This window comes from Eucyclogobius newberryi, unplaced genomic scaffold (assembly GCF_026437365.1).
Source record: "Eucyclogobius newberryi isolate DKJ021-1_F unplaced genomic scaffold, fEucNew1.0.hap1 SCAF_2, whole genome shotgun sequence".
NCBI lineage: Eukaryota > Metazoa > Chordata > Actinopteri > Gobiiformes > Gobiidae > Eucyclogobius > Eucyclogobius newberryi.
The window spans coordinates 1,639,833-1,654,575 of NW_027315834.1; the positions used below are offsets into that span (position 1 = coordinate 1,639,833).

At 52.1% G+C, this 14,743-nt stretch overlaps 2 protein-coding genes across 4 annotated transcripts; both read left to right on the top strand.

Annotated features, from left to right (window-relative positions):
• The first annotated feature begins 4,979 nt into the window (after positions 1-4,979).
• LOC140367911 (uncharacterized) lies at positions 4,980-10,418 on the top strand. Of its 3 annotated transcripts, none has more exons than XM_072454688.1 (3): positions 4,980-5,428; positions 6,118-6,478; positions 8,149-10,418. In XM_072454688.1, the coding sequence occupies exons 1-3, from the start codon at positions 5,274-5,276 to the stop codon at positions 8,722-8,724; spliced, it is 1,092 nt and encodes a 363-aa protein (XP_072310789.1). In that variant the 5' UTR covers positions 4,980-5,273; the 3' UTR covers positions 8,725-10,418. The 3 variants fall into 3 exon arrangements, with proteins under 3 accessions (XP_072310789.1, XP_072310792.1, XP_072310790.1); XM_072454691.1 differs by having other exon boundaries at positions 4,981-5,432; positions 6,128-6,478; positions 8,149-10,417; XM_072454689.1 differs by having other exon boundaries at positions 4,982-5,432; positions 6,125-6,478; positions 8,149-10,416.
• Positions 10,419-10,877: 459 nt separating this feature from the next.
• thap1 (THAP domain containing, apoptosis associated protein 1) lies at positions 10,878-14,355 on the top strand. Its single transcript, XM_072454707.1, has 3 exons — positions 10,878-10,995; positions 13,321-13,513; positions 14,012-14,355. Exons 1-3 carry the CDS (start codon positions 10,925-10,927, stop codon positions 14,300-14,302), a joined length of 555 nt encoding a protein of 184 aa, XP_072310808.1. The 5' UTR covers positions 10,878-10,924; the 3' UTR covers positions 14,303-14,355.
• The last annotated feature ends 388 nt before the right edge of the window (positions 14,356-14,743 follow it).

Consider the following 14,743-nt stretch of genomic DNA (forward strand, 5'->3'; position numbering starts at 1 on the left):
TCTGGACAGTCACTGACACATGAAGAGTCTGGACAGTCACTGATACGTGAAGAGTCTGGACAGTCACTGACCACATGAAGAGTCTGGACAGTCACTGACACATGAAGAGTCTGGACAGTCACTGACCACATGAAGAGTCTGGACAGTCACTGACACATGAAAAGTCTGGACAGTCACTGACCACATGAAGAGTCTGGACAGTCACTGACACATGAAGAGTCTGGACAGTCACTGACACATGAAAAGTCTGGACAGTCACTGACCACTTGAAGAGTCTGGACAGTCACTGACCACACGAAGAGTCTGGACAGTCACTGACCACATGAAGAGTCTGGACAGTCACTGACACATGAAGAGTCTGGACAGTCACTGACCACATGAAGAGTCTGGACAGTCACTGACACATGAAGAGTCTGGACAGTCACTGACCACATGAAGAGTCTGGACAGTCACTGACGCATGAAGAGTCTGGACAGTCAGTGACCACATGAAGAGTCTGGACAGTCAGTTACCACATGAAGAGTCTGGACAGTCACTGACCACATGAAGAGTCTGGACAGTCACTGACACATGAAGAGTCTGGACATGAAGAGTCTGGACAGTCACTGACCACATGAAGAGTCTGGACAGTCACTGACACATGAAGAGTCTGGACAGTCACTGACCACTTGAAGAGTCTGGACAGTCACTGACACATGAAGAGTCTGGACAGTCACTGACACATGAAGAGTCTGGACAGTCACTGACCACATGAAGAGTCTGGACAGTCACTGACCACTTGAAGAGTCTGGACAGTCACTGACCACATGAAGAGTCTGGACAGTCACTGACGCATGAAGAGTCTGGACAGTCACTGACCACATGAAGAGTCTGGACAGTCACTGACCACATGAAGAGTCTGGACAGTCACTGACCACATGAAGAGTCTGGACAGTCACTGACACATGAAGAGTCTGGACAGTCACTGACGCATGAAGAGTCTGGACAGTCAGTGACCACATGAAGAGTCTGGACAGTCAGTTACCACATGAGTCTGGACAGTCACTGACCACATGAAGAGTCTGGACAGTCACTGACACATGAAGAGTCTGGACATGAAGAGTCTGGACAGTCACTGACCACATGAAGAGTCTGGACAGTCACTGACCACATGAAGAGTCTGGACAGTCACTGACACATGAAAAGTCTGGACAGTCACTGACCACTTGAAGAGTCTGGACAGTCACTGACACATGAAGAGTCTGGACAGTCACTGACCACATGAAGAGTCTGGACAGTCACTGATACATGAAGAGTCTGGACAGTCACTGACACATGAAGAGTCTGGACAGTCACTGACCACATGAAGAGTCTGGACAGTTACTGATACATGAAGAGTCTGGACAGTCACTGACACATGAAGAGTCTGGACAGTCACTGACACATGAAAAGTCTGGACAGTCACTGACCACTTGAAGAGTCTGGACAGTCACTGACACATGAAGAGTCTGGACAGTCACTGACCACATGAAGAGTCTGGACAGTCACTGATACATGAAGAGTCTGGACAGTCACTGACCACACGAAGAGTCTGGACAGTCACTGACAACACGAAGAGTCTGGACAGTCACTGACACATGAAGAGTCTGGACAGTCACTGACACATGAAAAGTCTGGACAGTCACTGACCACTTGAAGAGTCTGGACAGTCACTGACACATGAAGAGTCTGGACAGTCACTGACCACATGAAGAGTCTGGACAGTCACTGATACATGAAGAGTCTGGACAGTCACTGACCACACGAAGAGTCTGGACAGTCACTGACAACACGAAGAGTCTGGACAGTCACTGACCACTTGAAGAGTCTGGACAGTCACTGACCACATGAAGAGTCTGGACAGTCACTGACACATGAAGAGTCTGGACAGTCACTGACCACATGAAGAGTCTGGACAGTCACTGACCACTTGAAGAGTCTGGACAGTCACTGACCACATGAAGAGTCTGGACAGTCACTGACACATGAAGAGTCTGGACAGTCAGTGACCACATGAAGAGTCTGGACAGTCGGTTACCACATGAAGAGTCTGGACAGTCACTGACCACATGAAGAGTCTGGACAGTCACTGACACATGAAGAGTCTGGACATGAAGAGTCTGGACAGTCACTGACCACATGAAGAGTCTGGACAGTCACTGACCACATGAAGAGTCTGGACAGTCACTGATACATGAATAGTCTGGACAGTCACTGACCACATGAATAGTCTGGACAGTCAGTTACCACATGAAGAGTCTGGACAGTCACTGACCACATGAAGAGTCTGGACAGTCACTGACACATGAAGAGTCTGGACAGTCACTGACTACATGAAGAGTCTGGACAGTCACTGACCACATGAAGAGTCAGGACAGTCACTGACACATGAAGAGTCTGGACAGTCACTGACCACTTGAAGAGTCCGGACAGTCACTGACCACATGAAGAGTCTGGACAGTCACTGATACATGAATAGTCTGGACAGTCACTGACCACATGAAGAGTCTGGACAGTCACTGATACATGAATAGTCTGGACAGTCACTGACTACATGAAGAGTCTGGACAGTCACTGACCACATGAAGAGTCAGGACAGTCACTGACACATGAAGAGTCTGGACAGTCACTGACCACTTGAAGAGTCCGGACAGTCACTGACCACATGAAGAGTCTGGACAGTCACTGACACATGAAGAGTCTGGACAGTCACTGACCACATGAAGAGTCTGGACAGTCACTGACACATGAAGAGTCTGGACAGTCACTGACCACATGAAGAGTCTGGACAGTCACTGACACATGAAGAGTCTGGACAGTCACTGACCACATGAAGAGTCTGGACAGTTACTGATACATGAAAAGTCTGGACAGTCACTGACCACATGAAGAGTCTGGACAGTCACTGACACATGAAAAGTCTGGACAGTCACTGACCACATGAAGAGTCTGGACAGTCACTGACACATGAAAAGTCTGGACAGTCACTGACCACTTGAAGAGTCTGGACAGTCACTGACACATGAAAAGTCTGGACAGTCACTGACCACTTGAAGAGTCTGGACAGTCACTGACACATGAAGAGTCTGGACAGTCACTGACCACATGAAGAGTCTGGACAGTCACTGACGCATGAAGAGTCCGGACAGTCACTGACCACATGAAGAGTCTGGACAGTCACTGACCACATGAAGAGTCTGGACAGTCACTGACACATGAAGAGTCTGGACAGTCACTGACCACATGAAGAGTCTGGACAGTCACTGACACATGAAGAGTCTGGACAGTTTTCAGGCTTGTCTGTATCCGGGCCTCAGGGCTCTGTATTTGGGCCTCAGCACTCTGTATCTGGGCCTCTCTCTGGCGCCTCCTCCTGGCAGCAGAAAAAAAGGCTTTTACAATAAAATGGATGACAGGTTTGGGACTGGACTGTGATTATGATGGACATTCAACAAATAGAAAAGATGACATTTTGACTTCATTTATGGCAGTTATTGGACGTCTGCTCAGTTTGGTTTGTCTCTTTCTCTGGTCGTGTTAAAATGATACATATATAAAGCTAATATTTCATTTTTCTCTCAATTGTTAATCTGGGGATTTCAAATGTTGTGACAACACTATCTTAATTTAAACATAAGTTACAGATAATAATACACCCAAATACACCAAAATGCACCATAATATACCAAAATACACCAAAATACACCATAATGCACCATAATACACCAAAATACACCAAAATACACCATAATGCACCATAATACACCAAAATACACCAAAATACACCATAATGCACCATAATACACCAAAATGCACCAAAATACACCATAATACACCATAATACACCAAAATACACCAAAATGCACCAAAATACACCAAAATACACCATAATACACCATAATACACCAAAATGCACCATAATACACCAAAATACACCAAAATACACCATAATACACCAAAATACACCATAATGCACCAAAATACACCAAAATACACCAAAATACACCAAAATGCACCAAAATACACCAAAATACACCATAATGCACCATAATACACAAAAATACACCAAAATACACCATAATACACCAAAATACACCATAATGCACCAAAATACACCATAATGCACCAAAATACACCAAAATACACCAAAATACACCATAATACACCAAAATACACCAAAATGCACCATAATACACCAAAATACACCATAATGCACCATAATACACCAAAATACACCAAAATACACCATAATACACCAAAATACACCATAATGCACCAAAATACACCAAAATACACCATAATACACCAAAATGCACCATAAAACACCAAAATACACCATAATGCACCATAATACACCAAAATACACCAAAATACACCATAATACACCAAAATACACCATAATGCACCAAAATACACCAAAATACACCAAAATACACCATAATACACCAAAATACACCAAAATACACCAAAATACACCATAATGCACCAAAATACACCAAAATACACCAAAATACACCATAATGCACCATAATGCACCAAAATACACCATAATACACCAAAATGCACCATAAAACACCAAAATACACCATAATGCACCATAATACACCAAAATACACCAAAATACACCATAATACACCAAAATACACCATAATGCACCAAAATACACCAAAATACACCAAAATACACCATAATACACCATAATACACCAAAATACACCAAAATACACCAAAATACACCATAATGCACCAAAATACACCAAAATACACCAAAATACACCAAAATGCACCATAATGCACCATAATGCACCAAAATACACCAAAATACACCATAATGCATATATTTATTTAGTCCTATTTTCTAGAACTTTCGTGTGTCGGAACTATTCAAATCTCGTGACGTCAGAGTGTTAGTGTTGCCGTGAACAGCAGAGGGCGCTGCGGAGCCGCCGCGTCTGCGCCGCTGCAGCAGAAGAAGAGTCGCACAATAACAAGGCTAACGCTAGCTTAGCACGAAGCCTCAAACACGAGCTAAAAACACGCGCACTTTGGACCAAATGTGATCGTTCTGTTTGAGACAGAAGAGCAGGCTCCAGGACGCGGCGCGGCGCGCGGCTGACGCGGACAGCGCGTCATGTGGTAGCGGCAGACGCGGGGCAGCGGAGTGCGTCAGAACCTCACCACCTCAGAACCTCAGGCGCTTGTGCTTCAAACTGTGACTTGTGTTGTGCAGAGCGCGCTCCCAGGGGCCTCGCCATCATGGAGAGTCTGTACAAGCGCAAGATGTTCGCTTCAATGCGGAAAACCAAAGTGGCGGCGAAGCGTCAGATCGGGCTTCCCGCCTCCATCCTGGACGACAGCGACGAGGGCTCGTACTCCTCATCCTCCTCCGCCTCCGAGTCCGAGTACCGCAGGTCAGTCCCACAGAGGGCCCCCACAGGGCCCCAGAGGGCCCGGGCACACTGCACAGGGCCCCAAGCACACTGCACAGGGCCCCGGGTACACTGCACAGGGCACACTGCACAGGGCCCCGAGCAGAGGGCCCCGAACACACTGCACAGGGCCCCGGGTACACTGCACAGGGCACACTGCACAGGGCCCCGAGCAGAGGGCCCCGAACACACTGCACAGGGCCCCGGGTACACTGCACAGGGCCCAGAGCAGAGGGCCCCAAGCACACTGCACAGGGCCCCGAGCAGAGGGCCCCGAGCAGAGGGCCCCGAACACACTGCACAGGGCCCCGAACACATAAGCACACTACAGGGGGCCCTGGGCAGAGGGTGCCAGACATGGGGCATAAGCACATGGATGACGTCACAACATTCTAGATCTTTCCTTCACTCTGAGGCGGGTCAGAGCCCAGAGCTGTCGGGTCAGAGCGGTCGGGTCAATAATAAGGTTCAACGTTTGGACATTTCTTACAGAATAAACCGTGATGTCCCATTGGGTTAGATAGGCCCCGCCCACCACCTGAGATTACGACCTCATTAGATTGTGGAGCGTGACCCCTGTGTGTGACCCCTGTGTGTGACCCCCCCCGTACACGCCCCCCCTCAGGTTCAGAGATGTGTTTTGACCGTGTCCTGTGTCCACATGTCCACAGCTCTCAGGAGGAGGAGGACAGTGACTCTGGGGCCAGCTCCAGTGACCACAGCCGCCCGCTGACCCGTCGGAAGCGCTCCTTTCTGGGCCGGGACAGCACCTCCTCCTCCTCCAGCTCAGAGGAGAGCGAGGAGGACAGCGAGCCCAAACACTCGGGCCGATCGTGCAAACGGAGCAGAGTGCAGAGGAACGAGGAGTCGGACTCCGACACGGTCGAGAAGAAGAGAAAGGGGGCCCCAGAGAAGGCCAAGAGACCGGAGGCCCCAGAGAAGGCCAAGAGACGCCAGAGACACAACAAACTGCTGGCCCTGTCCAGAAGGATCAAGGCCGGGGTCAGCCGCCGGAGGAGCCGCCTCAAACAGGTCCCAGACTCACACATGCACCCCTGACAGTAGGACGCACGGCACCCGCTGTTGTTGTTGTTGTTTTACTAGATAAACACTTTGATATGTTAAAGGAATCCTTTGGCTTTTCTCAATTTACACAGTCATTATAACCAAGAAAGTAAACTGATAATCCTCCTTGAAATGACAGTTCAAGTCAAAATTATGATTATTAATGCATATAAATCAGAACTTTCAATGGGAATAATATCTGAAATATAGCCGCAAGCGACAATGATCGGCCCTCGCCACGCCCACGCCGCCTCCACGCCGCAAGAGGAGGGGGCGTGGCTAACCCGCCCCAATTGTCCTTTTATTACGCCTACTGCTGAATCTGTGACGCTGTCACATCTTCTCCCCTTTGTTTTACATCAAAAAGACATTTTATTTTGAATTCTTGGCAAAATGTGCGGCTTTGCCGCACAGACACCGTGACTCTTTGAATAAAAATGTGTATAACTTTTGATGGTCCTGAAGATGAGTCTCACCAAATTTCAGGTTAATAGGGCTAAAGCCCTGAGGGGGAGGAGTTTGTGAAAGTACGACGTTTGGAAAAACTCCCGAGTCATTTGGTTGGGCGGACGGCGTTGCCATAATAATATTTTTTACTTCTCTTGTCACATCTACCTCTGCGCCAAATTTCATGATTCTACGATCAGATTTTTTTTGGGTCATTTCCCATCTCTCAATGCATTTTTGGTACATTTGGTGGCGCTGACGCGCACATTTTTTTATTTTAGAAAAGGGAAATGGCCAGAATGTAGAGGCACGATTCTTAGAGGTGTGAACATTTTTGTGACTTTTCGTCAATGTCACTGGGTGAAAAATAGGGGGCGTGTCCTGAGGAGAAAGAAGAAAGAATAATATTCCGATGCAAAAACAATGTTTCCCATTTTTCAAATATCATAAACTATACATTTTCCGCTTTCCTACCTCATGGTGTGGGTCCCTGGTCACTGACGGGTACTTTTGTTAATTTTGAGTGTTTGTGTTTCACTTTGTGTTTTTGGCCCTCTAAACAGTAATAATGTTCAATTTTTGCATTACATGTTTATATGAACGGAACATGCAAGAGATGGGGAACGTATTCGTGAGATACTTAGAGCAAATGAGTGCTTTATATGGGGATCCCAATGTAAAGTGCTCGTTTAGTGCGCACTTTTGCACGGGCTTCACCCGTTTACAACGGTAATGTTCCATTTTCCTACTACTAATTAGTCTGCAGGGGGCGTGCGTGAGTGAAGGAGTGCGTTAGTGAGTGTTTGGAAGTGGGCGAGCGCTTCGCGCTCGATTTCGTGCGCACTTTCGCAGCCGTGCTTTGCACGGCCTTACGAGATTAATAGGCCTCTCGCAGCTTGTGGCGCTCGGGCCTAAATATATAAATACATTAATAATCACTCTACTAAATACTTCAGAGAAAGTTTTTTTGTTTGTTTTGCCACATGAAGAATGGAAACAGACGTATTCTTTAATGAAGAAGCACAAAATCACATGTTATGAAAGAATTCTTTTGGATAAATGTCTTTAAAGCTCGGCTCAAAGTGCTCGTTATTCACAGGAAATACTCATGACTCTGAGAGATTCTGTGTGCTGTGCTTTAACCACTCCGCCACCGCGCCGCACGCCACTCACTTCTTATTCTGTTTCAGGACTCTGATGACGACGATGAAGAGTCCAGGGGAAACGGCGTGGACAAGGAGGCAAGCAAAGGAGACGAGGAGGCAAGCGAAGGAGACAAGGAGGCACGCAAAGGAGGGAAGAAGGCGAGCAAAGGAGACGAGGAGGCAAGCGAAGGAGATGAAGAGGCAAGCAAAGGAGACGAGGAAGAAAGCGAAGGAGACGAGGAGGAAAGCGAAGGAGACGAAGAGGCAAGCGAAGGAGGCAAGGAGGCAAGCGAAGGAGGCAAGGAGGCAAGCGAAGGAGGCAAGGAGGCAAGCGAAGGAGGCAAGGAGGCAAGCAAAGGAGGCAAGGAGGCAAGCAAAGGAGGCAAGGAGGCAAGCAAAGGAGGCAAGGTGGCAAGCAAAGGAGATGAGGACCCGATCGAAGGAGACGAAGAGACAAGGAAAGAAGATGAAGCAGGGGAGGGAGACGAGGAGAGTAGCGGAGGAGACAAGGAAGCAAGCCAAGGAGACAAGAACATCGGTGAAGGAGACGAGGAGTCCACTAAAGGAGGTGAGAAGATGGAGGAGACCACAACAGAAGGAGGAACAAGAGAGGAGGACTGAGGAGAGAGGAGGACGTAATGTCAGAGCTCAGACGCGCTCTGATTGGCTGCTGCCGGACTTCTTCAGAGGAACAGCTCGTTTTAAAATGTGTCAGACGCCTCGACCTTTGACCTTTTGTCCATTTACAGACGATGGACTCTAAATATTTAACCCCGACTTTAATAATCATGATGTCATCAGAGTGAGGGCGTGGTCATGATCATGATGTCATCAGAGTGAGGGCGTGGTCATGATCATGATGTCATCAGAGTGAGGGCGTGGTCATGATCATGATGTCATCAGAGTGAGGGCGTGGTCATGATCACGATGTCATCAGAGTGAGGGCGTGGTCATGATGTCATCAGAGTGAGGGCATGGTCATGATGTCATCAGTGAGGGCGTGGTCATGATGTCATCAGTGAGGGCGTGGTCATGATGTCATCAGAGTGAGGGCGTGGTCATGATGTCATCAGAGTGAGGGCGTGGTCATGATCATGATGTCATCAGAGTGAGGGCGTGGTCATGATCATGATGTCATCAGAGTGAGGGCGTGGTCATGATGTCATCAGAGTGAGGGCATGGTCATGATGTCATCAGTGAGGGCGTGGTCATGATGTCATCAGTGAGGGCGTGGTCATGTCATCAGAGTGAGGGCGTGGTCATGATGTCATCAGAGTGAGGGCGTGGTCATGATGTCATCAGAATGTGGACGTGTGCGGCGGCCTGCGCGGTGCTCCTCTCAGGAGCCTCCTCTCAGGAGCCTCCTCCTCTCAGGAGCTGCCTCCTCTCAGGAGCCTCCTCTCAGGAGCCTCCTCTCAGGAGCCTCCTCCTCTCAGGAGCCGCCTCCTCTCAGGAGCCGCCTCCTCTCAGGAGCCGCCGCCTCCTCTCAAGAGCCTCCTCTCAGGAGCCTCCTCCTCTCAGGAGCCGCCTCCTCTCAGGAGCCTCCTCCTCTCAGGAGCCGCCTCCTCTCAGGAGCCGCCTCCTCTCAGGAGCCTCCTCCTCTCAGGAGCCGCCTCCTCTCAGGAGCCGCCTCCTCTCAGGAGCCTCCTCCTCTCAGGAGCCTCCTCTCAGGAGGAGCCTCCTCTCAGGAGCCTCCTCTGGCCTAAATTACGACGCTCGTTTACGGCGTTTTATTTAGTAAAAGCGTCGTAAAATACGCGGCTCCTGAGTGGCGGGGTCATATTGGCGCTCGCGCACATTTTTAAATTACTTTTTTAATAGTCGGGAAAATGCTGAAGATCCTCCGTTTTACGCCTCGTCGGGCCCCGGGCCCCGTGTTTATCTAAAAGCCTGAGCCACTGCATTGTTGACGAACTCCTGCTTCTCTCAAACTGAAGATAAGTCACGCTGGAGGACTGAGGCTCCACCAGGGGCCACTAACCTGTCGTGCAGGGCCCCGTCGTACTGCAGGGCCCCGTCGTACTGCAGGGCCCCGTCGTACTGCAGGGCCCCGTCGTACTGCAGGGCCTCGTCGTACTACAAGGGCCCTTCATAAGAGCGCTGTGGACACTTCTCTGGGGCAGAAGACGATGGACACATGTAAAACTGTCCCCAGTGTTTTGGATCTTTGTTCATATTATTTATGTCCTGGAGATTTGAGCCTGTGTTTGTGACAATAATGTATAGCCCCGCCCCCGGAGCCCCGCCCTCATGGTAGTCACATGGTACAGTATTGACTTGTACAAATGCTACTTTAAGGATTAAAAAGCATATTTCTTCTATGTGGGTGGACTTTTTCAAGGTCATTGTTTCGTCCATCGTTTCATTTGTTGCTTTGGTCAGAAAAAGCAAACTGGGCGGAGCTTGTAAGTCATGGTTACTGTCTCCGAATAAAGCGAATATCTCACTTAAAGTGAATTCATCCAAAATAGAAATGACATAGAAACAGACTTGTCTTGTCTTCCATCTGCTGCTGAAGGAGACTGGGCAGTTCCTCTGGGGGGACTTTAGGGTCTTAGTTCTTGGTGCTGTTATGTGTGAACACGTCTAAGTTCTCTGACATACCATGTCTACACGTTTGTGCCGAAAACGATGTTATTTTCATAGTTTTTGGCATTAAAACGGCCCTGTCCCTCTCATCTGAGGCTGTGCAGTGCCGCTGTTGTCCTGGTGGGGGCAGCACTGCTCTGCTCCAGCGCAGCGCCTGCTGGAATGAGCCGCGAAGAGGAGTCCGCCATGTTTGTTAGTGGCACTGAAGCCGCTCGAGGCCCGAGGAGCGACCATGGTCCAGACGTGCTCCGCGTACGGCTGTAAGAACCGCTACCACAAAGACAAAGAGATCTCGTTCCACAAGTGAGTCCTGTCCCCTCCTGTCCGGTCCTGTCCCCTCCTGTCCCCGCGGGAGCTTTAAGGCGCGTGCGCACAGGCCGCAGCGCACGAGACGCGCAGACCAGGAAGTGGAGGGAGCAAGAATATGAGCGCGAACGTTCGCCACATTCAAGCAGTGATGACGTAATGACATAATGTGCGCGCTCTGAGCCCTGACCGCGCGCGTGACACCGGAAGTGATCAAAGGGAGGGGCTAAATAGGAGCGTGTCTTGTGCCCTCGGGATTGGTCGAAGCGTACCAGTGAAGGGTCACGCGGCCTGGGAGTAGGGAGTACCCTTGTGCTGGTTCCCATGGTAACCCTTGTGCTGGTTCCCATGGTAACCCTTGTGCAGGTTCCCAAGGTAACCCTTGTGCTGGCGCAGGTTCCCATGGTGCAGGTTCCCATGGTAACCCTTGTCCTGGTGCTGGTTCCCATGGTAACCCTTGTCCTGGCGCAGGTTCCCATGGTAACCCTTGTGCTGGCGCAGGTTCCTATGGTGCAGGTTCCCATGGTAACTCTTGTGCTGGCGCTGGTTCCCATGGTGCAGGTTCCCATGGTGCAGGTTCCCATGGTAACTCTTGTGCTGGCGCTGGTTCCCATGGCGCTGGTTCCCATGGTAACCCTTGTGCTGGTTCCCATGGTAACCCTTGTGCTGGTTCCCATGGTAACCCTTGTGCAGGTTCCCAAGGTAACCCTTGTGCAGGTTCCCAAGGTAACCCTTGTGCAGGTGCAGGTTCCCATGGTAACCCTTGTCCTGGCGTAGGTTCCCATGGTGCAGGTTCCCATGGTAACCCTTCTCCTGGCTTAGGTTCCCATGGTAACCCTTGTCCTGGCGCAGGTTCCCATGGCTTAGGTTCCCATGGTAACCCTTGTCCTGGCGCAGGTTCCCATGGTAACCCTTGTGCTGGCGCAGGTTCCCATTGTGCAGGTTCCCATGGTAACCCTTGTGCTGGCGCAAGTTCCCATGGTGCAGGTTCCCGTGGTAACCCTTGTCCTGGCGCAGGTTCCAATGGCAACCCTTGTCCTGGCGCAGGTTCCCATGGCGCTGGTTCCCATGGTAACCCTTGTGCAGGTTCCCATGGTAACCCTTGTCCTGGCGCAGGTTCCCATGGTAACCCTTTTCCTGGCGCAGGTTCTCATGGCAACCCTTGTCCTGGCGCAGGTTCCCATGGCGCTGGTTCCCATGGTAACCCTTGTCCTGGCGCAGGTTCCCATGGCAACCCTTGTCCTGGCGCAGGTTCCCATGGCGCTGGTTCCCATGGTAACCCTTGTGCAGGTTCCCATGGTAACCCTTGTCCTGGCGCAGGTTCCCATGGTAACCCTTTTCCTGGCGCAGGTTCCCATGGCAACCCTTGTCCTGGCGCAGGTTCCCATGGCGCTGGTTCCCATGGTAACCCTTGTGCAGGTTCCCATGGTAACCCTTGTCCTGGCGCAAGTTCCCATGGTAACCCTTGTGCAGGTTCCCATGGTAACCCTTGTCCTGGCGCAGGTTCCCATGGTAACCCTTGTCCTGGCGCAGGTTCCCATGGTAACCCTTGTCCTGGCGCAGGTTCCCATGGTAACCCTTGTGCTGGCGCAGGTTCCCATGGTAACCCTTGTGCAGGTTCCCATGGTAACCCTTGTCCTGGCGCAGGTTCCCATGGCGCTGGTTCCCATGGTAACCCTTGTGCAGGTTCCCATGGTAACCCTTGTCCTGGCGCAGGTTCCCATGGTAACCCTTGTGCTGGCGCAGGTTCCCATGGTAACCCTTGTCCTGGCGCAAGTTCCCATGGTGCAGGTTCCCGTGGTAACCCTTGTCCTGGCGCAGGTTCCCATGGCAACCCTTGTCCTGGCGCAGGTTCCCATGGCGCTGGTTCCCATGGTAACCCTTGTGCAGGTTCCCATGGTAACCCTTGTCCTGGCGCAGGTTCCCATGGTAACCCTTGTGCTGGCGCAGGTTCCCATGGTAACCCTTGTGCTGGCGCAGGTTCCCATGGTAACCCTTGTCCTGGCGCTGGTTCCCATGGTAACCCTTGTGCTAACCCTTGTGCTGGTTCCCATGGTAACCCTTGTGCTGGCGCAGGTTCCCATGGTAACCCTTGTGCTGGCGCAGGTTCCCATGGTAACCCTTGTGCTGGTTCCCATGGTAACCCTTGTGCTGGCGCAGGTTCCCATGGTAACCCTTGTGCTGGTTCCCATGGTAACCCTTGTGCTGGCGCAGGTTCCCATGGTAACCCTTGTGCTGGTTCCCATGGTAACCCTTGTGCTGGCGCAGGTTCCCATGGTAACCCTTGTGCTGGTTCCCATGGTAACCCTTGTGCTGGCGCAGGTTCCCTCTGGCTCGACCGGACGTGTGTGAAAAGTGGGTGTCGGCCATGAGGCGGGACAACTTCAGGCCCACGAAGTACAGCAGCTTGTGCTCGATGCACTTCAGCCACGACAGCTTCAAGAGGGAGTGTAACAACCGAGTGCTGAAGGAGCACGCTGTGCCCTCCGTCTTCTCCTCCTGCCTCCGCATCAAGGTGAGGGCCCCCAGACTGCACACGGGGCCCCCAGACTGCACACGGGGCCCCCAGACTGCACACGGGGCCCCCAGACTGCACAGGGACTTTGACATTAAATAATGTGGAAATGGCAGACACAAAAAGTAGACGCACTAAATCTCTGAAACAAGAGGAGCTAGAGGAGGCGGAGCTGAGGGAGGTGGAGCTAGGGGAGGCGGAGCTAAGGGAGGTGGAGATAGGGGAGGCGGAGCTAGGGGAGGCGGAGCTAGAGGAGGCGGAGCTAGAGGAGGCGGAGCTAAGGGAGGCGGAGCTAAGGGAGGCGGAGCTAGGGGAGGCGGAGCTAAGGGAGGTGGAGATAGGGGAGGCGGAGATAGGGGAGGCGGAGCTAGGGGAGGCGGAGCTAGAGGAGGCGGAGCTAGGGGAGGTGTCCTCTGTACATTGACAGAATTACTGCATGAATGAAATGAAAACCTTTTAAACTCAATTGTAAGAATCTCGTGTCTCTTGTGTTCGGAGCCCGAATACTTGGAGCCCCTCCCCCCTGACCTGCCCTCTGACCCCACGGAGCAGGGGGAGGAGCCTGTGACCTATGACCAGACGGCGGCGGTGTCGTGCGACCACAACTACACCGCGGAGGACTCTGCGCGTCAGAAGAAGCGCATCGAGCAGCTGGAGGATCAGCTGGAGCGACTGCGCAGGCGGCTCAAGAGCAGCCAGCAGCGCTGCAGGCGCCAAGAGCGACACATACGCCGCCTGCAGGCCACGCAGGGCATTACGCCTGTGCCACCGCCGCCGGACCCACACTGACCGCCTCTGGACCCTCGGGTGCTCCTCGAGGCCCTCAGGTGCTCCGCGGGGCCCTGGGGTGCTCCGCGGGGCCCTGGGGTGCTCCGCGGGGCCTTCGGGTGCTCCTCGAGGCCCTGGGGTGCTCCGCGGGGCCTTCGGGTGCTCCTCGAGGCCCTGGGGTGCTCCGCGGGGCCCTGGGGTGCTCCGCGGGGCCTTCGGGTGCTCCTCGAGGCCCTGGGGTGCTCCGCGGGGCCTTCGGGTGCTCCTCGAGGCCCTGGGGTGCTCCGCGGGGCCCTGGGGTGCTCCGCGGGGCCTTCGGGTGCTCCTCGAGGCCCTGGGGTGCTCCGCGGGGCCCTGGGGTGCTCCGCGGGGCCTTCGGGTGCTCCTCGAGGCCCTGGGGTGCTCCGCGGGGCCTTCGGGTGCTCCTCGAGGCCCTGGGGTGCTCCGCGGGGCCCTGGTCAC

Bases quoted from the DNA above. Each gene is read 5' to 3' on its own strand.
- LOC140367911 (XM_072454688.1), top strand. From the start codon at position 5,274: ATGGAGAGTCTGTACAAGCGCAAGATGTTCGCTTCAATGCGGAAAACC. The intron at 5,429-6,117 runs GTCAGTCCCACA...ACATGTCCACAG, and splicing joins TCCGAGTCCGAGTACCGCAG to CTCTCAGGAGGAGGAGGACA. The intron at 6,479-8,148 runs GTCCCAGACTCA...ATTCTGTTTCAG, and splicing joins GGAGGAGCCGCCTCAAACAG to GACTCTGATGACGACGATGA.
- thap1 (XM_072454707.1), top strand. From the start codon at position 10,925: ATGGTCCAGACGTGCTCCGCGTACGGCTGTAAGAACCGCTACCACAAA. The intron at 10,996-13,320 runs GTGAGTCCTGTC...GTGCTGGCGCAG, and splicing joins AAAGAGATCTCGTTCCACAA to GTTCCCTCTGGCTCGACCGG. The intron at 13,514-14,011 runs GTGAGGGCCCCC...TTGTGTTCGGAG, and splicing joins CCTCCTGCCTCCGCATCAAG to CCCGAATACTTGGAGCCCCT.